Source organism: Platalea leucorodia (genome assembly GCF_965183815.1).
Source record: "Platalea leucorodia genome assembly, chromosome: 24".
Lineage (NCBI taxonomy): Eukaryota > Metazoa > Chordata > Aves > Pelecaniformes > Threskiornithidae > Platalea > Platalea leucorodia.
In genome coordinates, this window is record NC_138846.1 from 532,862 (window position 1) to 554,687 (window position 21,826).

At 67.5% G+C, this 21,826-nt stretch overlaps 3 protein-coding genes across 3 annotated transcripts; 2 read left to right on the forward strand and 1 right to left on the reverse strand.

Annotated features, from left to right (window-relative positions):
• Positions 1-1,926: 1,926 nt before the first annotated feature.
• Positions 1,927-5,212, reverse strand: CHRNB2 (cholinergic receptor nicotinic beta 2 subunit). Its single transcript, XM_082333121.1, has 6 exons — positions 4,981-5,212; positions 4,281-4,426; positions 4,143-4,187; positions 3,916-4,025; positions 2,831-3,791; positions 1,927-2,263 (listed from the first exon to the last, which is right to left on the reverse strand). Exons 1-6 carry the CDS (start codon positions 5,021-5,023, stop codon positions 2,093-2,095), a joined length of 1,476 nt encoding a protein of 491 aa, XP_082189247.1. The 5' UTR covers positions 5,024-5,212; the 3' UTR covers positions 1,927-2,092.
• A 555-nt stretch (positions 5,213-5,767) lies between these two features.
• UBE2Q1 (ubiquitin conjugating enzyme E2 Q1) lies at positions 5,768-14,133 on the forward strand. The gene is made up of 13 exons (XM_082332782.1): positions 5,768-6,106; positions 7,255-7,359; positions 7,693-7,797; positions 8,155-8,205; positions 10,311-10,451; positions 11,028-11,112; positions 11,596-11,656; positions 12,194-12,284; positions 12,387-12,445; positions 12,716-12,764; positions 12,975-13,070; positions 13,238-13,304; positions 13,708-14,133. Exons 1-13 carry the CDS (start codon positions 5,822-5,824, stop codon positions 13,737-13,739), a joined length of 1,227 nt encoding a protein of 408 aa, XP_082188908.1. The 5' UTR covers positions 5,768-5,821; the 3' UTR covers positions 13,740-14,133.
• Positions 14,134-17,076: 2,943 nt separating this feature from the next.
• Positions 17,077-21,750, forward strand: SHE (Src homology 2 domain containing E). Its single transcript, XM_082332785.1, has 6 exons — positions 17,077-18,082; positions 18,717-18,843; positions 19,656-19,964; positions 20,413-20,563; positions 20,671-20,790; positions 21,228-21,750. Exons 1-6 carry the CDS (start codon positions 17,687-17,689, stop codon positions 21,412-21,414), a joined length of 1,290 nt encoding a protein of 429 aa, XP_082188911.1. The 5' UTR covers positions 17,077-17,686; the 3' UTR covers positions 21,415-21,750.
• The last annotated feature ends 76 nt before the right edge of the window (positions 21,751-21,826 follow it).

Below are 21,826 nucleotides of genomic sequence, written 5' to 3' on the forward strand. Positions count from 1 at the left end.
GGCGTTCAACAAGGCCAAGGGCAGGGTCCTGCACCCGGGTGGGGGCAGCCCCCGGTGTCAGCAGGGGATGGAGGGGTGGAGAGCAGCCCTGAGGAGGGGGACTGGGGGTGCCGACGGACGAAAAGCTGGCCGTGAGCCGGCCACGTGCGCCGGCAGCCCAGAAAGGCAACGGGGTCCTGGGCTGCCTCCCCCGCGGCGTGGGCAGCGGGGCGAGGGGGGGGATTCCGCCCCTCTGCCCCGCTCGGGGGAGACCCCCTGGAGCCCCGCGTCCAGCTCGGGGGTCCCCAGCACGGGAAGGACGTGGAGCTGTGGGAGCGGGGCCAGGGGAGGCCGCAGAAGCGATGGGAGGGTGGCCCGGCTCTGCTGGGGGGACGGGCTGAGAGCTGGGGGGGCTCGGCCTGGGGAGGAGGGGGCTGCGGGGAGGCCTCACTGCGGCCTCGCCGTGCTTAAGGGGGCTTGTGAGAGCTGGGGGCGGGCTTGTTAGCAGGGCCTGTAGCGACAGGACAGGGGGGATGGTTTTTAACTAAAAGAGGGGAGATTCAGGCTGGATCTAAGGAAGAAACGTGTTCCGCTGCGGGTGGCGAGACACCGGCCCAGGTTGCCCGGAGCAGGGTGGATGCCCCGTCCCTGGACGCATCCAAGGCCCGGCTGGACGGGGCTGTGAGCAGCCCGGTCTGGGTGACGCTGTCCCTGCCCACGGCGGGGGATGGACGGGGGCCTTCAAAGCTCCCTTCCACCCCAAAGCCTTCTGCGATTCCGTGCCCGCGGCGCAGAGCCGCAAGGGGTGGCACCAGCCTGGGCGCCCCGCTCCCCCCTGCGCGCAGAGCAGGGCCGCAGCGGCAGCCACGGCACAAGGACGGAGCTGGGATGGTGATGGCCCCCCCGTCACCCTGCCGGCGGCTCAGGGTGCTGTGCCGGGGGCTATCGGGGCTCCCGCCGCGCTCCCCGCACCCTCCGGCTCTCCCAGGACTCCTGGGTCTCCGCTCCCTGCCGGGGCGCAGCGGGACCCCCCTGTCCTGCGCTTGCCCGGGGCTGCGGCGACAGCGGAGGGGACGCAGAGGTGGGACGAGCCCCCGGGCTGCTGCTTTGGGGCGAAGCTCTTTAACGTTTAGGTATTGGGGTGCAGCCCTGAGAGGAGGAGGTCCAGGATCATCAGCCGGAGCAGCCCGGGATTCCTCTGGCTGGGTGAAGTGCTGGGATTTATATTAATTTCTAGCATGCGGCTTCCCCCGGCGCTGCGTGCTGCCGGCCCCCGTCTGCGCCGCGCTCCCCCCGGCACGGAGGATTAGCGGTATTTATAGCAAACCGCTCCATCGCAATTTTCCCCGATGAGGCCAATTCCTGCCTAGGAGGGAATTCCGCTGCCGGACGGGCCCGGGCTGCCAGCCCAGCGCGCCGGCCCCCACGGCGGCGGCCTTGTGTTTTCCTTTTTCTCGCACAATTCGGCTCATGGCTGCTCTCGGCTCCAGCGCACCGAGTTTAGCCGGAGCCGGTGGTGCTGCCGGAGCGTGGAGCAGCCCTGGTGCTCGTTTCCCTGGTCCTGCCTGCAGGTAGGACCTAAAAATAGCTCACCTTGAGGAGCCGGAGCAGAGCCTCATCCTCCTCGCCGTGCTCCTGCTGCGTCAGCGCGGCGCTGCCCGGCTCCCAGGAGCCCCGGGGACGGCGCAGGGCTCCGGCAGGGTTGCATCGGCAGGAGGAGATGCGGTGACGGCCGGTGCTCTGGAGAGCATCCCCGTGGGGCCGGTTTCACGCCGCCACCGCGCTCCCTCCCTCGGGAATTGGGATTTTCCTCTTCCAGAGCCGATTCCTCCCCGGCTTCTTACCTCGGTCACGGGGAGCCGGAGCCCCCCCCAGCCCTGGCTGCATCCCGCTTCCTCCTGCCCGCGGGGAGCGGGATGAAACGACACTAAAATGAACCAGCCCCCTCCTGTGTGAGCATTTATTGGTTTGCAGTGGCTGCCTGGAGCTCAGCACCCAGCTCGCCGGCCCCGGGACTGGCCGGCCCCCGGCTCAGCAGCAGGGAGAGGGCACGGAGCCCGCGGTCCCTCGCTGTCCCTGGGGCCGGCGGGGAGGGCGAGCGGCCGCCCCGGCGTTATTTGGAGGTGGGGGTGCCCTGGCCGAGCTGCAGCAGGGAGTTGGTGGCGTAGTTCTGGAAGAGGGGCTGGAGGAACATGCCGACGGTGCCGAAAACGCAGACGAAGACGAAGATCCACAAGAAGAGGCGGTCGATGACCATGGCCACGTACTTCCAGTCCTCGCTCACCTGCGCGGGGCCGGGAGAGAGAGCGGGTCAGGCCGGGGCCTCCGGCATCACCCGGCGCTGCCTGTGCCAGGCAGGCGGCCGGACCGGGAGCTCGGCGGCTCCGCAGAGCCCCGAATCTGCTCCCTCAGCACTGCAGCTCCCAGGGCTGCCTGCCAGCCCGCCGTGGGCCCCGCAGGGCTCCGTCCCCCCGCGCTGCCGAGCCCGGGAAACTCATCTCGCCGCTGAGCGGAGCCGGGCCGCGGGCAGCGGCCCCCAGCCCTGCAGCCCCGTCCGGGGTCGGCTCTGCCAAAATCTGCAGCCTCACGGTGCCGCGCAGGGCCGGGACTGCCGGGACCTCCGCTTGCCAGAGCAACTGCATCAGGCTGGGGCCGCAGCGGCGGGGGGTCCCCGGGCAGGGACCCCCTTGGTGCTCGTGCACGTCCCTTCCTGCAGTGCAGCCGTGCACACGCTCCGCACCCCGTGGCCATACGTGCACCCCCAAAGCCCTGCCTGTACCCCAAGGCCCTGCCTGTACCCCACAGCCCTGCCTGTACCCCACAGCCCCTGCCTGCCCCCGCCCCGACTCACGCTCTGGTCGTCGTCCTCACTCCGCATGTGGTCGGCGATGAAGCGCACGCCGTCCACCGCCTCCTCCAGCCCGCAGGCGCAGCCGGCCGCGGGGGCCGGTGCCTGCCCCTGCCGCTCCTGGTAGCCGTTGAGCCCCTCGGCTTTGGCAGCGCCGGGGTTGGCGTAGCAGGCGCAGGCACGGGCGCCGGCCCGGAGGAAGAGGGTGGCGGTGGCGGCGCGCTCCTGGGTGTGGCGGCGCTGGCGAAGGCGCTGGCGCGCGCAGTGCTGCCGCGGCTGCTTCATGAAGAGCAGCGCCGGGAGCTTGCGGAGGAAGAGGGTGCGGACCCAGGGCGGCATGGTGTGCGTGGTGGGTGAGCGGTGGTGCACGTTGAGGACGCAGACGCTGGTGACGATGGAGAAGGTCACCAGCACCATGGTGAACATGAGGTACTTGCCCACCAGCGGCACGTCCAGCGAGGTGGGCGGCACGATCTTGGAGATGAGCAGCAGGAAGACGGTGAGGGCGAGCAGGACGGAGATGCAGAGCGTCATCTTCTCGCCGCAGTCGGACGGCAGGTAGAAGACGAGGATGGCCAGGGAGGTGATGAGGATGCAGGGGATGATGAGGTTGATGGTGTAGAAGAGCGGCTTGCGCCGGATGATGAAGTCGTAGGTGATGTCCACGTAGGTGGAGTCATCGGGGTTCTCGTTGCGCCGTCCCGGCAGCGCCACGATGTCCCACTCGCCGCTGGGCGTGAAGTCGTCCAGGCTGGCCACCTCGCTCTTCAGCACCAGGTCGATCTCGGTGCGGTCGTAGGTCCAGGAGCGGAACTTCATGGTGCAGTTCTGCTGGTCGAAGGGGAAATGCTTCACCTCGATCTTGCACGCGCTCTTGTAGATGGCCGGCGGCAGCCAGAAGATGCTCCCGTCGTAGGAGATCACCGCGTTGGAGTAGAAGGAGACCTCGTACATCCCGTCGGCGCTGGGGCGAAGGGATGCGCTGTCAACCCTCGCCCTGCCCCAGCGGTGCGACGGCACCGCCCCGAGCCCCGGATGGGGTTGGGGTACGCACGGTGTGTGTCCCCCCCCAAAACCCAACCGCCTACTTGTTGTAGAGCACCACATCGGGCAGCCAGATGTGCTTGGAGGGCAGGCGGACCTTCTTCATGTTGTCAAAGTCCTCCGGCTTCCAGGTGAGGCGGTAGTCCTCCCACTCCTGCGGACAGGCAGGCTCAGCGCCGGCGCGGGGGGCGCGGGGCGGGGGGGGGACGCGGGGGATCCACACAGGGGGTGCGGGGGGACCCGGGGCCGCGGCAGAGTCCGGGGCTCCCACCTGCGTCAGCCAGACGTTGGTGGTCATGATCTGCTCCCGTTCGTGCTGCGGAGAGAGCGGGGCCGGTTACCGGCGGGGGAGCCGCAGGGTCCCCACCCTTCCCCGGGGGACGGAGGCGCAGAGCCCCGGCCAACTCACCACGCTGATGAGCTGCGCCAGCGACACCATCAGCTGCACCGTCACCAGCTCGGAGCCGTTGGTCGCCGGCCGGATCAGCTTGTTGTAGCGCGCGGGGTCCAGCAGATATTCCACCAGCCGCTCCTCCGTGTCCGTGCCCAGGCTCCCTGGGGCGCGGCGGGAGGCTGAGCCCCGCGGCGGCGGGAGGGGAACCCCCCCGGGAGGGATCCGGACCCCTCGCCCCGGGGCCGAGCCCCCCGCACCGGGGGGTCTGGGCCTGGCGGCGTGAGGGCGGGTGTGCCGGCGGCGTGCCGGTGGCGTGCCGGTGTGCTCCCAGGGCGGGGGGGACCCGGGGGGGGACCCGGGGGGCTGCGGTGCCCCCCTCTGCCCGCTCCTGCCCGCTCCTGCCCGTCCCTGCCCTCCCCTGCCCACCCCCTGCCACCCCCCGGCACCGCGGTTCGGGCAACCGGAGCCCCCGGGCCCAGAGCCCCGCAGAGCCCCGGGGGGGAACGGGGAGCCCCGGGAGCCCCGGGAGCCCCGGGAGCCCCGGGCCCGGGCGGGGGCAGCGGGCGGCACCGGCACCGCAGCGGGACCGGTAGCGAGGGTGCGGCGGGTCGGTACCGGACGGTCCTGTGCAACAGGCGCAGCCCCGGGGCCCGGGCCGGTGCCCTCCCCGCCGGTGCCGGTGCCGGTACCGGTGCCCGCCCCCCCCGGCACTTACGTCTGAGGGCGGCGAGGAGGCAGAGGACGCGGAGCAGCGCCATGGGGGCGGCCCGTGCCCGTGCCGGTGCCGGTGCCGGTGCCGCTGCCGGTGCCCGGGCGCTGTCCCCGGTGCTGCCCGCGCTCTCCGCGGTGCTGGAGCCGGCGGCGGCGGCGGCCCGGGCGGGGCGGCCCCGGGAGGGAGGCGGTGCCGGGCGCTGCGCCGGGGCCGCCCCGCGCTCCCCGCTCCGCCGCCGTCAGCGCCGCCGTCAGCGGCCCCGGGGCCGCCCCCGCCCCCGCCCCGGGGACACCGGGGGGCACCGCGGGGGGGGGGGGGGGGGAGCGGGCTCCCCCGCCCCTGCGCTTCACCGGGGCCCAGCCCCCGCCGCCCCCGGTCCCTGCGCGATCCCGGCGGGGCGGGAACCGAGGGGGGAGCGGGGGGGGGGGAGCTCCCGGGCTGATCCCGGGACCCGGAGCCCCCCCGGCCCCGCCACACACCGGCGGGGGGGGCTCAGGCCCCGCTGCCCCCCCCCCCCGCTGCCCCCCCCGTCCCGGTGCCCCCCCCCCGGTGCCCCCATCCCCCGGTATCCACGTGACCCCCCCACGTGACTCCTCCCGCCCAAGGGCGGGGCTCGCCCCTCCCGCCCCGCCCCTTCACGTTCCGGGGCGCCTCCCCGGCGTCACTTCCGGCTCGGCCTCAGCCCGCCCGGTTGCGCGAACGCTTCCGGCGGCTGAGGTCCCGCCCCTTCCGCTGGCGGCGGGAGGGGTCACTTCCGGAGAGCGGGGCCGTCCCGCCGCCATTTTGGGCCGGCTCCGGGGGCTGCGGCGGCGGCGGCGGCGGAGCGGGGTCCCTCCATGGGAAGATGCAGCGGGCGGGGGCGGAGGAGGCGGCGGGGTCGCAGGCGGCGGCGGGGGGACCCGGGCGGAGCGGGGCCGAGGTGGCGGCGGCCCCCGCCGGGCGGCTCCTGAGGCGGGAGCTGCGGCTGCTCGAGTCCATCTTCCACCGGGGCCACGAGCGGTTCCGCATCGGCAGCGCCTGCCCCGACGAGATCAGCTGCGAGTTCGTCCCGGGGGCCGGGGCCCGCGCCGGTGCCTCCGGTTCCCGGGGGCCTCCGCCGGGGCCCGTCCGCATCCACTGCAACATCACGGTGAGGCCCGGGGAGGGAGGGGGGGGCACCGGCCCGGTGTGACGGGCCCCGGCTCCGGGGGGCGGCCCCGGGACCGAGAGGCCACCCCGAGCCGGTTCGGGGAGCCGGCCGGAGCAGGGCCCGGGGCTGCCGGTCGTTGGGCGACCGCGGCCCGGTGGAACCCGGGGCGGGGGGGAACCGGCCAGGCCTGTGCGGCGCTGCCCGGGCCCCGCCGTCTCCCGGGGTGGCCGGTGGGGCACGGGGGGAGCGAGACCAGGCTCAGGCGGCCGCGGGGGGAGCTGCCTCCGGGCCCCCGAGCTCCACGGGGCTCCCGTCCCTTATCCCAGGCTCCGGATCCCCCTTTTCCGTGCTTGTCCCGGGTTTTTGGGGGTGGGGGGGGTTCCCCGGTGGCCCTGACTGGGGATGCCTGCAGGAGGGGGTACCCGCAGCGTCAGCGTCCGGCTCTTCGCATCCCCTCTGGCTCCTCCTCGCCTGGATTTTAGGGGATCTTGGATCTGGGTCGGTTTGCAATGGGGTGCAGATCCCATCTCGCACGGCAAGTTACAGCTGGTGTCGCGGCTCCAGGCGAGGAGCGGCCGAGCAGGGAAAGCCCCCGGTGCGGACCTCGAACGGGGCCGGTGTCCGGGATTTTCCAGAGGGGCAACTTGGGAGCGTTGCCAGAGCCTGGGTTACAGGCGCCTGCTTGGCCTCTGCCCCTGCGTGGGTGCTGTCGGGTCGTGCGCCCCGATCCTTCTCCTGCAGCGCTTCTGCTCCAGAGGCAAGAGGCCGGCGGGGCAGCGCGAAACGCCCTCGCTGTCCTGCCTTAACCGCTTCCCCCACCCCCAAAAGGCCTCAGCGACCAAAGGGGTGGCCAAAATGTCCTCACTCTCCGTATTCCACCCCGCTCCCCTGGGCTGGGGGCAAGCGGCACAGAGCCGAGCCAGATCAGCGCGCTTGGAGCAGGGGTTTGTTCCAGTCGCCCTCGGGATTAGCCTGGAGGGCGGACGCAGGCGCTCGCGGGCCGTTCCTCTGCGGTCTGGAGGGATCCGTTTGCGGAGACGTGGGGCTGCAGCTCCCTGTCCTGGCTCGCTGCTCTGTTCCCCGCCGGCTGCGTCACTGGGATGGAGGCAGTTGCGGCAGCTCAAACACCACCTTCTCTTTCTCTCTAGGAGTCTTATCCAGCCGTTCCCCCGATATGGTCTGTGGAGTCGGACGATCCGAACTTGGCAGCTATCCTGGAGAGGCTGGTGGAAGTCAGGAAAGGAAACACGCTGGTGAGGGGGCGATGCCCGGGGAGAGGGGAGGGGTGGCGAGAGGCTGGCTGCTTCGGGAGGGCGAAATCCCCGCTGCGTGCCTCCAGCCGCCTGAGGCGGGGGTGCCCCTGGTCTCAAAGGGTTCAGGAAATTTGGGATGAGCAGCTCTGACTTCTCTTGAGTTTGATGCTGGGGCGTCATTTTCCCCCCGTGTCCGCCGCTGCTTGGAGCAGGAAGGAGCGGCCTCTGGGCCTTCGTTTGCGAGGGAAGGCGTTGCAGCGCTGAGGACGGCTGAGGCTTAGCTTGGCCCGTGGGTCTCTGCGCTTCTCTGACGCTTGTCTGGTCTCCGGACAGCTTTTGCAGCACCTGAAGCGAATAATCTCCGACCTGTGCAAACTCTACAACCTCCCCCAACATCCAGATGTTGAAATGCTGGACCAGCCTCTGCCGGCAGAACAGGTGAGTGACTCGGGAGGAGACTTTCTAAGCTCATAGAATGGAGTTCCCTGGAGTTTGCTGTAGAGGCTGAGGCTTCCTAACCCCCAAAGGAGGAACGCAGCGGGCGAGGTGGTGATCTCCTCTCCTCGGGGTGGATTCCTGTCCTGGGTGGTGGCAGCCTGCTCCGTTGGGCCTCGGTGCTCTTTAGCTGCTCTGGTGTAGTTTCCTACAAAGGTTTTTGGCTTTGCTCTGCTTTTAACTTGGTTCTGTTTGTAAATCCCTGTGTAACCTTGCCTCGGAGGCGTCTGGGAAGGCAGGAGAGTGTTGCACCAGGAAGCTGAGGGTGCGATTTTGGTCTCTGTCCTTTTGTCCCCACAGAGCACACAGGAAGAGGTGTCCTCTGAAGAGGAAGATGAAGAGATGCCAGAGGTAAGTGCCGCCTCGCCGTATGAGGAAGTACACCGGAGAGCTGAGCACGGGGAGATGCCCGCTGAAAGGTGCGAGGGCACAGGGATCCTGTCTGGGAGGAGCTCCTGGCGTCCAGACGGGGAAGAGCCACTGTTTGGTTCGAAGGCTCGGTTGTTCTCAGCGTTTTGCTGCTGGGGACCCAGGTCCTGAGCCACGGACGGGAGCGACGTGTTCACAAACCTCAGGGGACCGCAGCAGCCGAGAGGCGTAGCCGTGGCCTCCAAAAGCACGCAGATGAGCTGAGCGCGGAGCCCCTTGGACAATTTCTCTCTCGACTCACTCTGCTGTGCTCTAGAGCCTGAAATTTCCTCACGAGCGATGGGATTTCCAGGTTGCCATTGCTGACGGGGAAATCACCCCGTGAAAATGGGAGTCCCGCAGAGAGGATTAGGTAGGATGGCTGAGCGTGTGAGCGAGCTAATTGGCAGGAGCGGCAGAGGCAGCCATACTTCGCTGCAGGCTGAGAATATCATGCTGCAAAACCCACAGGCTTCGGTTGTTTGGTTTGCAGTTTAGAGATCTCTAGAAGTGGGTGGAATAATCTTGAATCTCCATGGTGATGTTTAGCGATGCCTCGCACACTTCTCCCGGGGTGTGAGAGGCACGGGCACCGAGTCAGCAGCACCGCAGAACCTGGGGGCAGGTCACTTAGCAGCAGCACGCCTAGCAGTTGTTGGGGTTTTAGCAAAGTTAATAGCTTGCTAAATCAAGGCCCGGCCTTTGCCAGGGTCCCCGGAGAAAATGAGGAGGCTTAAACTGGTACCAGCATAACCTCGCCTAGCTGCAGACTCGCTGCTTCGTGGCAAATTTGTGATGTGTGAGGCCTCGCGCTCCTGTGGGCTGGAAAAGAAATCCTCGGGAACGGAGTGTTCCCCCTCGTGCTTTCTGCTAACACCCTGCATCATCGTGCAGGGACGAGGCTCTCGCGTAGAGCAAAGGTTTCTTGCCGAGCGGTTGGATTTGTTGGGCCGTGTCAGAAGAGCAGAGCAGCAGAGCCGTGCCCCGGTGCAGAGACGCATTACGCAGGTTAATCCACTCGAGGGATTTTCTAGGAGGATCTATTTTCCTGTGCGACAGTCTAAAAATGTCAAAGCCCTTCCAAAAATGCTGCTCATCCAGAATAACCGCAGCTAGCCTGGAGAGGCCGAAGTAAACACTTGTTCAGAGGATTTATACCGGCGCCGGAGCTGTGCGTACCCACAGCCGTTTGCAGGCGGCTTCCAGGTGGCTGAACCCTGCGCGCTGACAGAGTGCGGTAGCTGCTGTGTGTGGGGAGAGATCTCTGCAGTGGCCCCTGACGGCTGCGACTGGTTTTTACTGGTTATTAACATCAGGGGTTTTGCACACATCAGCCTGACGAGCGTCGTTGTGGAAAGGGATGAGGGGCAGAGCCTCTGCCGGGGTTGGGAAGAGCATTGGGGGCGAGCTGAGCCGACCTACAAAGAGCCTCCAGACGCGCTGGGAAACGTCGCCTCTTTTTGAGGGGAAAACGTCCCGTGCCACTGAATTTTGTGCACGAGGGTCTCTTCTTTTTGTGCTGCTGGCGACCTGCGTTCCTGTTGGGTTTTGGCTGGCGAAGGGGGAGCAGCGCAGCCCAGCAGCGCTGCGCCGAGTGCCTGCGCTTTGTCCAGAAACGTGGCACGGGGCTGCTCGAGCCCCGCGCGTGCCGAGATGCAAGTGCCCTTCAGTTACGCGGGGCTCGTTGGGGAGCGTACGTAAGATTAACGGCTAATTATAAACAGGCGTGAGACTTGGCAGGGAGGAATCCAGCAAACAAAGAGCTTCGATGAGCCCGGTTTAATGCTGGAAAGGGAATTGCGCCGCTCTGCCTGCTGGCTTTGGTACGGGAGGGCGGCAGGGGCCCAGTGCCTGAAACTTCTTCACTGAGCCTGCCCAGATCTTGCGTTTTCTGCCCCGTTTGTGCCTCGGATCAGGGCTTGGGGCTTCCTGGGCAGGGAGGGTTGCACTGGGAATCCTTCCCGGTTCAGGGCAGCTTCCGTCTGCAGCACTCGGAGCAGGGAGGAGCGAAGGCGCGTCTCCTACTAGCTCTCCTCTCCCCTTCCCAGGACACTGAGGACTTGGACCACTATGAGATGAAAGAGGAAGAGCCAGCAGACGGGAAGAAGACAGAGGATGAAGGCATTGGGAAGGAAAACCTGGCCATTTTAGAGAAAATAAAAAAGAACCAGAGGCAAGATTACTTAAATGTACGTGTCACCCGGCGGGTGGGCGGGCTGGGGAAGCAGAGGGACCCAAGGGCGAGAGTGATGGAGGCACCCGCTAGCCCTAAATCAGAGGTCTCTGGCCAGAGGTCCAGCGCTGGCTCTGCCGGGCTGGCGTGGCCGACGCAGAGGAGTCTGTGAACTGCCTCTGCAGCTCGGGGAAGTAAGCGTGGGCCTCGGGTCCCCCCGAGGCGGGGGTGCTACGTGGGGCAGCCTTCCTGCGGTGAGATCTGGGGTTCCCCTCCGCTCCCAGGAGCTGCGCCTCGCTTTGGGCTGCGGAGGTGGCTGGTGGGTTGTGCTTTTAGACTCCTGGGCTGAGATTCTTACGCAGTTGAGAGGGCACGGAGGCGTTTCTGCTGCAGCTGCGCCGCCTTGGGTGGCGTATTTGGGGCAAGGGAAGTTGCCGCAGGGGGAAAGGGGAAGACTGAGAGGTGGGGGACGCGGTAAGGTCTAGTTCAGAGGCCGGGTGGGAGTTGTAGCTCAGGCGTCGGCCTTGTAGAACAACAGCTGTGGCGGGTGCAGTGTAACAACGCAACTTTTCTCCTCCCAAATTCCTCGTAGGGTGCAGTGTCTGGGTCTGTGCAGGCCACCGACCGGCTAATGAAGGAGCTCAGGGATATTTACCGATCACCAAGTTTCAAGGGCGGTAAGTACCGCGGGGAGCGCGAGGGAGGGGGCTGCTGCTCCGCTGTTCGTGCCGGGGTTTTCCTTGTCGTTCCGGGTGGCACCTAATGGGCCGTAGAGCTGTTCTCTGCTCAGCTGGGGAGGGGATCTCCAGCCTTCGGTGGCTGTGGCTCTGTCAAGAGTGAGCAGAACCGCCGTGCTGTCTCTGTTCCCTGCCAGTGCTGGATGGAAGCGAGGAGAGCGCTGTGGGTGGGAGGATTATCTGGCTTTGAGGGTGATGGGTGCTCCTACCCCCTTTTTCCTGAGCCCAACGACTCGGGAAAGAGCAATCGTAGGAAAACTGCTGCCTTCAGGACAGTCCTGCTGGCTAAGTGCTGCTTTTCAGAGGGGTCTGTGCCAGGCTGAGGTGGTGCTGCAGGGCCAAGGGGGATTTGAAATCTGGGTGGCGGCTCCACCCCCTCTTCAGCCTCGCCCCGTAACGACGCCCCTCTTCTCTGCTTCGCAGGATACTATGCAGTTGAACTAGTGAACGACAGCCTGTACGATTGGAACGTCAAACTCCTGAAGTAGGTGCCTTGGGATCATGCAACTGTGGTGGATCTTGGTGGTGGGACCAAAACGTCCCCGTGAGCCAGGGGGGAAGCGAGCAGGGCAGGGGAGCGCCTGGCAGACCTTGGGTTAGCCTCTCTCGGGCAGCGTGCTTGCTGTCTCCACATCAGAAAGGAGATGACGTCTCCAGAGAAAGATGAGATAATCTGAGGGCTCTGCCAGTCTGTCTGCTGTTCCTAGAGTCCTGGAAGAGGTGCATCAGACAAAACCCCGAGCTTTCACACCCTCCAGACACCAGTGCTGCCTTTTCCTTGGGCCAGGCAGTCTTTATTTTTAAGCTGGCAGCAGGCAAAAAGGGTGTGATGGTCTTCTCCGCAAACCGGGAGCAGAATGCTGACAGCCCGTGCTGTCGCTGCCCTCTGGGTGAGAACCCGAGGGCCCACGTGGCAGCCAGGTTGCGCAGGTACGGTAGCTCCGGGGGTCGGCGGCAGTGAGCGCGGCTGATTTGAGGTGCACGGCCTTGCCTCTGACCCTCTGGGCTTTGCCTTTGGCAGGGTTGACGAGGATAGCGCTTTGCACAATGATCTCCAGATCCTCAAAGAGAAAGAAGGAACAGATTTCATCCTCCTAAACTTCTCCTTTAAAGTAAGGCTTTGCCGTACCTCCCCCTCCTCGAGATGCGCCTGCCTCAGTGAGTCACCAGGGAAGACGTTTCTCAACGGCTTTGCTTCCCTTCTCTTCTTCCAGGATAACTTTCCTTTTGATCCACCGTTCGTGAGGGTCGTGTCCCCGGTGCTGTCAGGGGGGTGAGTAACTCTTGGCCTCTCTCTGCTCCCTGAGGTCTCCAGCACTGCTTCTTCACAAAGAGTTTATCCAGCGCTGCCCGTTCCCGTAACCCCCCTGCCAGGAGTTTGCAGTAGCTCTCCCGGGAAGCGTAGAGAGGGACGGCGGAGGGGGGTTTTTGGTGGATTTTTTCCATCTGAGATCTACTCTGGGAAAACGGTTCATCTCTGGAGCAGCGGGTGGGGGAGGCTGTGTCCGTCTGTGATGTAACTTTGCCCGATTCCTTCCCCAAGGTATGTTCTGGGTGGCGGTGCCATCTGCATGGAGCTACTTACAAAACAGGTGGGTACCGGTCGCCGCGTGGACTTGGGGTGGCCGCTGCCGTCTGCCGCGCTTTGCGTTCCTGCCGGCAGCCGAATCCTGCCCGTAGCCCCGGCTGGCAGCGGCCTGATGCGGCTTTGCGATGCCCGTGCCGGGCGCGGGGAAGGCTCTTTCGTCGCGGGGGGTTGGGGTCCTGTCCGCGCTGGCCTCACGCTGCGCTCTGTCCCTCAGGGCTGGAGCAGCGCGTACTCCATCGAGTCGGTGATTATGCAGATCAGCGCAACTCTGGTGAAAGGGAAAGCGCGAGTCCAGTTTGGAGCCAATAAGGTAAGGCCCGGTCGGCATAAGAGAACTTGAGGAGCGGTTGGTAGCGGGATGGAGGCGGAAGAGCGGGCAACCAGCTCCGCGGCAGCGCGGTTCGTGTAGGGAAGGCGCGCGGGATGGCTCGCGCCGGGTTCTCGCCGCGCTGACGGTCGCCCTGGCTTCCCTTGCAGAATCAGTACAGCCTGACGAGAGCACAGCAGTCCTACAAGTCCCTGGTTCAGATCCACGAGAAGAACGGTAAGGGCTGAGGGAAGGGACGTGCGTTTCCCCTCGCGAGTCCGGGCTCCCCTAGGCCGAGCATCCAGCCGAGCTGCTTGAGTTCCTCCTGCCCCACGTGCGGAGATCCCCTGGAGCGAGGCGACAGCCGGCAACAGCAGCCGCTGTCTAACGCGGAGCGCGTGGCTGCAGCGTCCCTCTGCCCTTCCCCGCTGGTCAGCGCTGGGCTTTTTCGGCGCGTCGTCATCCGGGTGGTGTCGGGAAGTCGCCCGGCGAGAAAACCTCCCGGTGATCTGGGAGACGCGGGACTTGGCGTTGTTTGCGCCGCTGCTTTCGGCAGCTTTGCCAGCCTCGCGTTTCCAGGCGCGGAGTCGCGTTCCCCGTGCGGCTTCGTCCCTCACGGATCTCTCTCTTCTTCTTGCAGGCTGGTACACACCGCCCAAGGAGGACGGCTAGCGCGGATGCTGCAGGACCAATCCCATTATCCTCTGGATGCTCTACTTGGATCTTAACGACGCCTCTTGGCTTTCTCCCAGGATGTAATAGCTCTGCCTGTTGCAGGACAATAATGGCTGTTAAAAACTCTAAATAAAACTGTTTAAGCAGTTGGACTGACCTAAAACACTTGCTGGACCCTTGCTAGCAGGCATTCTTGTTAAAACAAACTTTTGAGCCTCTTGTATCGCTGGAAACTTTCGACTCTACTCCAGTCTAGAGCGTCCTCCTTACCTATGCTATGGATTTAATTTATTTTCTTATTTCATGTACACTGCTTTTTTTTGTTACAGTGTATGATGGATGTGTATGGAAAATGTATCTTTGGAGAAAAATTACAGTTTGTTAATTTGAAGATGCTGGTCTCACTAATTTTATTTTTTTTTTTTCCCCCCCCAAGCTGCTGCCGGGGGGATCGTACCCGGCCCGCGGCAGCGGCAGGGAGCAAAGCCCTCGGCAGCGGCCGGGCCGCGTCTTCAGCCCTGGTCCTGCGGCGGGGCGCTGGACGGAGCCCGGGGGCTGAGGCGGGGGCACAGGAACGGCCCAGGCCTCGGCGTTGGCTGCAGCTCCTGGAAAAGCCCCGCGGGAAGGTCTGGAACAGCCGCCTTGGAAGAAGAAAACCCTTTCTTTTATTTTATTTTTGGCAACAATGGAGCGGGGCTTCCATCCCCTTCTCCCCTTGACCAAGAACAGACTTTTCTCTTTATAAACTGCCAACTTGCACCTCTGGAAGCGGAGAGGGGAAGATCTGAAGGCTTTTCGGGGGCTGAGGGGTTTGTAGGCGCAGCCCAGGGCTGCCACCTCGCACCCCAAACTTCTCCGCCAAGCAGCAAGAGCGGGGGAAGGCGGCTGAGCCCCTCGTTCCTGAAATGGCTGAAAGCTGCCGAAGGAAGGGGAGCGTGGGCAGCGCTCGGTCCCTGCCCAGGCCTTGCTCCTGTAGGGATTTATCTTATTTTTCCTCCTCAAGCCGTCGTCCCTGCTCGCCTCGGCGCCCCAGCCCGCGGTGGAAGGCGGTGCCGCAGTCATGCCCTCTTGCTTCAGTCCCCGCTCCTTGCTCGAATCCCTCCCTGCTTTCTCCTGAGGCTGCGGGAAGGAGATTTGGGTGTTGGAGCTCTGTGTCCTCGGCTGGAGGCTTTGCTGATTCATCAAAGCCGGCCCAGCCCTATTAATTCGCTGTCTTTGAATAAAAGTTATTAGAAAACCAAAGGGCCTCAGAAGTCCGTTATCTCCTCCAGCAGCTGCTCCCCTCTTGAGGCTCGTCCTGCTCCCAGCCTCGGGATAAAAAGATGCTGTAGGAGAGGGATTACCGACGGCCGCCCTGCGCTTGCGGGCTATTTTTAAGCGCTTTGCTGAAGGACGGGAGGGTTTGCGACGCCGAGCGGCTCTGCCCTGCGCTGTGCTCTGCTCCCCTGCCCCGGATCAGCACCCGGCGGGGTCCTGGGCCCTCCCCAGCCCCGCTCCCGGCGCGGGGGGATGGAGGCAGCCGCGCTCCGCTCCCCTCTTCAGCTCCGTTAGCCCCAAGGACCCTGCTGGAGAGGGGGTTAAGCCCCTTGGGTGAAGGTTTACAAAGCTCCCGGTGTTGCTGTTTGGCGAGGCGGGGGCTGCGCCCGCCGACCCCGGCGCCGGGGTTGGGTTTGCGTACGCTGAGCTGCTTGGGAGAGCTCACGGCACGCGCGTTCCCCAATCCTGGCGGCTTTCCGGGCCGGGATGAGCGGGAAGAGTTGAACGGGGCCCCGCAGGACCCTCCGGCGCTCGGCTGCTGACCCGGCGGGCGTTGAGGCTGGAAGCGTGGCGGGAACAGCGCGAGCTGGCGTCTGGCAGGCGTCTGCCTGTCCCGTCTGTTCTCACCCGCCCGAGCGTCAGGATCCGTCCCGCTCCGAGACGGGCTCAGCGCTTGTCACCGCCGCGCTGGCTCGCTTCTTGTTTTGGCTTCGCCGGGGAAGCAGGCGCGCGGTGCCATCTGTCACCGCTGCCGGAGACGCTCCCACAGCCTTCCCCTGCGGGAGCTGGCAAGGGACGGGGACGGGGAGAGACTTCCCAAAAGAGATGCGTGGATGGCGCGCCGCCGGGAACGCCGCCGCGGCACAAAGCCACCGAGACGGTGCTGCCTGCGCGTCTGTCCCGCTCTTGAGGCCCTCGCAAAGATTAAGGAGGGATTTAAATCTGCCAAGGAAAGAAAAGGAACCGGCACCTTTCACATTAAGCCGGCACTTGAGTTTACCGGTGGAGGCACGGGGTTTTCCTTGGCCTCGAGAAGGCGAAGCTGATCCCACCGCCCGTTCGGGTGCCAGCCTAGGTGCGGCGCCTTGGCGCGGCGAGGCGCTTCCTGCCCGGCAACGCCGGTGAGGAAATCGCCACCGCTTCCTACGGCGCTGCTGGCGACCCTGCGCCGCTTGCTTGAGGCTGCCCAGCGCCCCGGCACCTCCCTGCACCCGGACGGTCACGGTGCCGGGGACCGTCCCGGCCGAGCCGGGGTCTGTTCTCTCACGGCAGCAGGACGCCGCCATGGGTAGGAGCTGGCTGCTCCTTGGGGACGTCCCCTGCAAACAGGAGGAGCCCGTGTCCTGCCCCGAACCAGGGCAGCTCCGTCCTGGGGGCTGCGGGGAGCAGCTTCACCTGCAAAAACCCCGTCCCCATCCCTTTCTGTTGTGCAAACGGGTCGGTAAGGGCCCCCGGCACCGCGCGGCCCAGCTGCCAGCCCGCAGGAAGCCAAATCGCTGGGCTCGGCCGAGGTTTTCCGGCGAGGCCTCGGTACAGGCAGCAGAAGTAGGTCTTCGCTGGTGTGGTGTGAACCACAGCCACGAGCGCAGCGGCGCCGTGCCCTCGCCCCGTCGGGCTGTGCCCGGGTTCCATAGACGGGGGCCGTGCACGGGGGCCGTGCTGGGGGGGGTCCGTGCAGAAGGGCCCCTACATGGCGGGCTGCGCACCGGGACTGTCTGCGGGGTCCCTGCGTGGGGTCCCCACACAGGGTCCGTACCGGGGGGGATCCCTGGGCAGGGTGAAGCCCCCTCCTCCCATCCTGAGGTCTCCCAGTCCCAGCCCCGACCCAGTCAGGGTCCCAGCCCCACCGGGACGGGACCCCCCCCCCCCCCCTCTCTCGGGGACCACGACAGCCGCCGGACGGAGACCCCGGCCCGGGGAAGGACGGGGCCGGGGCTCCCCGAGGCTGCCGGGGCCGGTGGCCGCCCGCCCGGCCGGTGCCGCGCCGTCCCCCGGGGCCGCCCCCTCCGGATCTGGGCGGGGAGCGCCGGCCCCGCCGCCCCCTCCGGCCCCTCCGGCTCCGTCCCGTCCCGTCCCGTCCCGTCCCGTCCCGCCGCCGCCGCATGGGGCCCCCCGGGCCGGCCTGACCCCCCCCGCAGCCCCGCCGCCCCCCGGAGACGGGCCCCGCCGAGGAGCCGCGACGGGACCCCCCCGGCTGCCCGGGCCCGGCCGGACCCCCCGGAGCACGGCGAGACCCCCCCGGAGCACGGCGAGACCCTCGGAGCCGCCCCGGGGCTGCCCCGGCCGGACCCCCCGGACCCCCCGGACTCGTCCCATCGCTGGAGCAGAGACCCCGGCCCCCCCCCCGCCCCCCCCGGGACCCTTCCCCGGGGCCAGGGACCCCCGGGGAGACGCGGTCCCCTCCCCGGGACGTGGGAGCCGGCACCCCTGGGGACCCAGCAGCCGTCCCCGCGGGGGCGAAGGACGCCTGGAGCCCCCCGCCCACGTCGGGGGCGAAGGCCCCGGACCCCCTGCCCGCATCCCCCCCTCCCGGGCTGGCCCCTGGCCACCGAGGGTCCCGCTCCCGGGGCTGGGGGGAGCCGGGTTGCCCCGTGCCCCCCGGCTGAGCCGGCCCTGAGCCGGCGGGGCGGCCGTGGGGCGTCGAGGAGCCCCGGGGGGGCCGCGGTACCCTGCCCCTCCCCGGCCCCATGGCGGCCAAATGGTTCAAGGAGTTCCCCTCCAACCTGAAGACGGTTTCGGAGAGGGCTCGGCCGGGCAGCGGTAGCCTGGGCAAGAGCCGCAAGAATTCGGCCGCTGAGCTGGGGGGCTGCAGGGCCGGCCCGGGGGGTGGCAAGGAGGGGGGTGGTCGGCTGTCAAGGGACAACCTGCAGGGTCTGCTCCAGGCCGCCACCGGGAAGATGCGGAAGAACTCGCGAGTGGAGGGGGGGACGCCGGAGGGACCCCCCAAAACCTGCGGCACCTACATCAACCGCCTCATCAAGGTGGAGGCTCACGAGAAGAACGGGAAGGGCTACCCTGGCCCCCTGCCCGCCGGCCTGCCTGCCCCCGAGCCGGACAAGGGGAAGACCCCCAAGACGGAGACGGTAAGCGGGGACCGGGGGGAGCGCGCGGCACCGGCGGCTGTAACCGCCTTGGGCTCCGGCTCATTAGCCCGGCTAACCCCGGCCTTTCATCGCTCCCGGCTCAGCTGCCTTCAGATCCCGTTCAAAGCTCCCTTCATCCCGACCGCCCTTCATCTGCTGGGGGGGGGGGGGGCGCTTGCCGGGCCCCCTCGCCGCGTCCCGCCGCGTCCCATCCCACCCCGACCCCAGCGCTCGGCCGCTGCTTAAACAAAGGCTGATGTAAAGCTTTTCTGGGAAGCCGGACTTTCACCCCCACGCAGCCCCGGGGTGGCTGGCAGCCAGTTGGGGTTGGGGGGTGACACCCAAAAGGGTCCCCGAGCCCCCCCCGGGATCCTCCCCACCGCTGGGGTGCATAAGGATGGGCGCTGCCCCCACCCAAAGGTGCCATCGGCTGCACCCTCCTGGGGTCGCGGCTTGGCTCCATCTACCCCAGACGGAGCCGCCGTCTTCCCCTGGGGACCCCAGTGTCCCTGTCCCCTGCCTGGCTCTGCGCCGGCGGCATCCCCACCACCCCCTCCCACTCCACCACCCCCCCCCCCACCCGGCGGGACCCCCGGCAGCCCCCTGAGGCCGGTGCTGCCCGTCCCCTCCCCAGGTCATCATCCTGGAGGACTACGCCGACCCCTACGACGCCAAGCACACCAAGGGGCAGCGGGAAGCCGAGCGCCTGGGGGAGAACGACGGCTACATGGAGCCCTACGACGCCCAGCAAATGATCACAGGTACGTGCCATGCCGTGCCGTGCCATGGCAGCGCGGCTGGCACCGCTCCCCAGCCGGGAACGAGCGGCCGCCCTCGGAGCCGCCCGGCGCGGGAGGCTCCGGGAACAGGAAAGCCACTCGCCGCTTCCTGCGGCTGCGCGGGGCCAGATAAGGAGCGGGTGCGAGGCCGGACACTGACCCGTGCCCGCCGGCCCCCTTGCCCGGTGCCACAACCCACCGCCATCACCCGATGGGTGCACGGGGCCGATGCACAGCCCTCGGTGCCGCCCAGCTGTCCCGTGAGGGATACAGCACCCAGAGGGTCCCCCCGCGGCCGTGCCCCCCAGCCGGCGACCCCCTGGCCGGCGCGGCGGCCGCCCAGCTGGCCAGAACAACAGGAACTGACTCGGCCGGAAGCTGGAAATAAAAGATTTGCTGCTGATGGTTTTTTTCCGTGCGGGGCAGCCCGGGCTGTTTGGCGGAGCCCGGCGCCGTGGGGTGAAGCGGGGGGCCGGGGTGGGCTGTGAGCCCCCCTCGCCCCTGGGGTGGCCTCCCGCGGGGCCGAGCTCCAGCACGGGGTGTAGGGTCCTGCCGCCGCGGAGCCTCGCCGGCCCCACCGGTGTGGGTCTGCGCCCGCGGTGCCTGCGACAGCAGGCCAGGCGCCACGAGGATGGGCCCCTTCCTGCGCCGGTTCCTCCCAAGCCGGTTCCCAATGGGGCGTCCCAGGCATGGGGGCCCTGGGGCACACCCCTCCCAAGGGCAGGCGTTGGAGGGGGGGGTGTCTCAGGGGACACGCGGGCCCCTCCCTGACCCCCAGTCCCTCTGCCTCGCAGAAATCCGCCGTCGGGGCTCCAAGGACCCCCTGGTCAAAGCCATCCTGCTGCTGGATGGTCCTGGCGAGCCCGGGGAGGGGGGCGGCAAGCCGGAGCCAGCCAAGCGGCCAGGGGGCAAGGAGGCGGCGGGGAAGGGGCCGCAGCTCTACGACACCCCCTATGAGCCCGGAGAGGGGGTGGCCGGGGGGACCCCGGAGCGGAGAGCGAGGGCTGGGGATGGGCGCCTGCCCGAGAACGACGAGCGCCCGGCGGGCGAGTACGAGCAGCCCTGGGAGTGGAAGAAGGAGCAGATCGTCAAAGCGCTGTCAGGTAGGGGACAAGGACGGGGACGGGGACAGGGATGGGGACAGGGACGGGGACAGACTTTTTAGCAGGGCTTGTAGCGATGAGACAAGGGGTGATGGTTTTAAAATGAAAGAGAGGAGATTCAGACTGGACTGGAGGAAATGTGTTCCGCTGCGGGTGGTGAGACACCGGCCCAGGTTGCCCAGGGCGGTGGTGGCTGCCCCATCCCTGGAGACGCTCAAGGCCCGGCTGGACGGGGCTGTGAGTGACCTGACCTGGGTGAAGATGTCCCTGCCCATGGCAGGGGGTGGGACTGAATGGGGATGGGGATGGGAATGGGACTGGGGGACGGGGACAAGGATGGGGCTGGGGCTGGGGTTGGGGTTGGGGACAGGTATGGAGCTAGGGATGGGGATGGGGGTGTCCTGGAGGCTTTGGGAGCTCACATCTCATTTCCACCCCACCCCCCCAGTCCAGTTTGAGGGCTCGGAGCGTCCCAAGGAGGAGGCACCGCGGCAGCACCTACGCCAGAAGAGCTGGACCCCCAAGATGCTGAAGCCGGCGGGCGCTGAGCACAGCGAGGGGGAGCGGGTGGACCCCGCCCTGGCGCTGGAGAAGCAGCCGTGAGTCGCGATGCCGAGCCACGTGCGGCAGCCGGGGCGGGAACCAGCGAGGGGGGGGGATCCAGGGCTTTCCCACCGCTCAACGTCCCCATGGCGTCCCCCTGCAGCTGGTACCACGGGGCCATCACGCGGGCCGAGGCGGAGAGCCGGTTGCAGGCGTGCCGGGAGGCCGGCTACCTGGTGCGCACCAGCGAGACCGGCAGCGGCAAGTACTCCATCGCGCTCAAGTGAGTGGCTGGGCGGCCGCGGAGTGGGGGGTCCCGGCCCTGGAACGGGGGGGGTCCCACCTGGGAGGGATGTGGCGGGTCCCACCCTGGAGGGATGCTGCGGCAGGAGCCCCCCACAGTCATTCATACCGGAGCCCTGATGGGGTGGGAGCACCCAGGTCCCAGGGGATGGCACCCCCCCAACTTGCGGGGGGACCCAGGCATCCTGGCGCGGCGCTGGGGCGGGGGGAGCGGCGCGTCCCCCTCCCCGGCGCATTGTCGGGAGCGCCGGTGGCGTTTCCTTCCTGAGGAAGCGGAGCCCCTGGAGCCGAAACAATCGGAGCTGGACGGGAACAAACAGGGGTGGATGCGGCCGCGGCCGCGGGGCGGGCGGGCGCCGGGGGGCTGGCGGCACCGTCGACGCCCGCCGGCACCGCTGACGCCCGCCGGCCGCCCAGGACCAGCCAGGGTTGCGTCCACATCATCGTGGCCCAGACCAAGGACAACAAGTACACGCTCAGCCAGGCCAGCGGCGTCTTCGCCAGCGTCCCCGAGGTCGTGCACTACTACTCCACGGAGAAGCTGCCCTTCAAGGGGGCCGAGCACATGGCCCTGCTGCACCCCGTCCACTGCAAGCTGCATTAGCACCCACTAATGCCCCCCCAGACTGGCCCGTGACCCCCCGACCCCAGGGTGTGGGGCAGGGTCCGACCCCGGCGATCGCCCCGTGCCGCGGGAAGGGTCCGGCAGAGGACCCCTCGGTCGTGTCCCCAGCCCCGCGGGGACCCCGCTCCTGCCTGGTGGTCGCTGCCTGCCGCTGGACTCCGGCAGGGCTGCGCTGCCCTTTTGCTGGGATCGATCCTGCCCACCCTGTGCCGGAGCTGAGCCGCTGCGGGGCTGCCTCCGGCGCCTGGGGCGGGGGGACGCAGCGAGATTGGGACGTGTAATGAAGTCGTAAAATAAACTTGTTGGCTGAGAGGAGGCGGGTGGTCCTGGGGGGCTGCAGTGGGGAAGGGACGGGGCAGGGTTGGGGGCTGCAGTGGGCAAGGGACGGGGC

Excerpts from the sequence above, each read along its gene's own strand:
- UBE2Q1 (XM_082332782.1), top strand. The coding sequence starts at position 5,822 with ATGCAGCGGGCGGGGGCGGAGGAGGCGGCGGGGTCGCAGGCGGCGGCG. Across the intron at positions 8,206-10,310 it reads AAGATGAAGAGATGCCAGAG|GACACTGAGGACTTGGACCA; the intron begins GTAAGTGCCGCC and ends TCCCCTTCCCAG. Across the intron at positions 11,113-11,595 it reads ATCACCAAGTTTCAAGGGCG|GATACTATGCAGTTGAACTA; the intron begins GTAAGTACCGCG and ends TCTGCTTCGCAG.
- CHRNB2 (XM_082333121.1), bottom strand. The coding sequence starts at position 5,023 with ATGGCGCTGCTCCGCGTCCTCTGCCTCCTCGCCGCCCTCAGAC. Across the intron at positions 3,792-3,915 it reads GATGTGGTGCTCTACAACAA|CGCCGACGGGATGTACGAGG; the intron begins GTAGGCGGTTGG and ends CCTTCGCCCCAG. Across the intron at positions 2,264-2,830 it reads GTGAGGACGACGACCAGAGC|GTGAGCGAGGACTGGAAGTA; the intron begins GTGAGTCGGGGC and ends GGCCCCGCGCAG.
- SHE (XM_082332785.1), top strand. The coding sequence starts at position 17,687 with ATGGCGGCCAAATGGTTCAAGGAGTTCCCCTCCAACCTGAAGACGGTT. Across the intron at positions 18,083-18,716 it reads AGACCCCCAAGACGGAGACG|GTCATCATCCTGGAGGACTA; the intron begins GTAAGCGGGGAC and ends TCCCCTCCCCAG. Across the intron at positions 20,564-20,670 it reads CTGGCGCTGGAGAAGCAGCC|CTGGTACCACGGGGCCATCA; the intron begins GTGAGTCGCGAT and ends GTCCCCCTGCAG.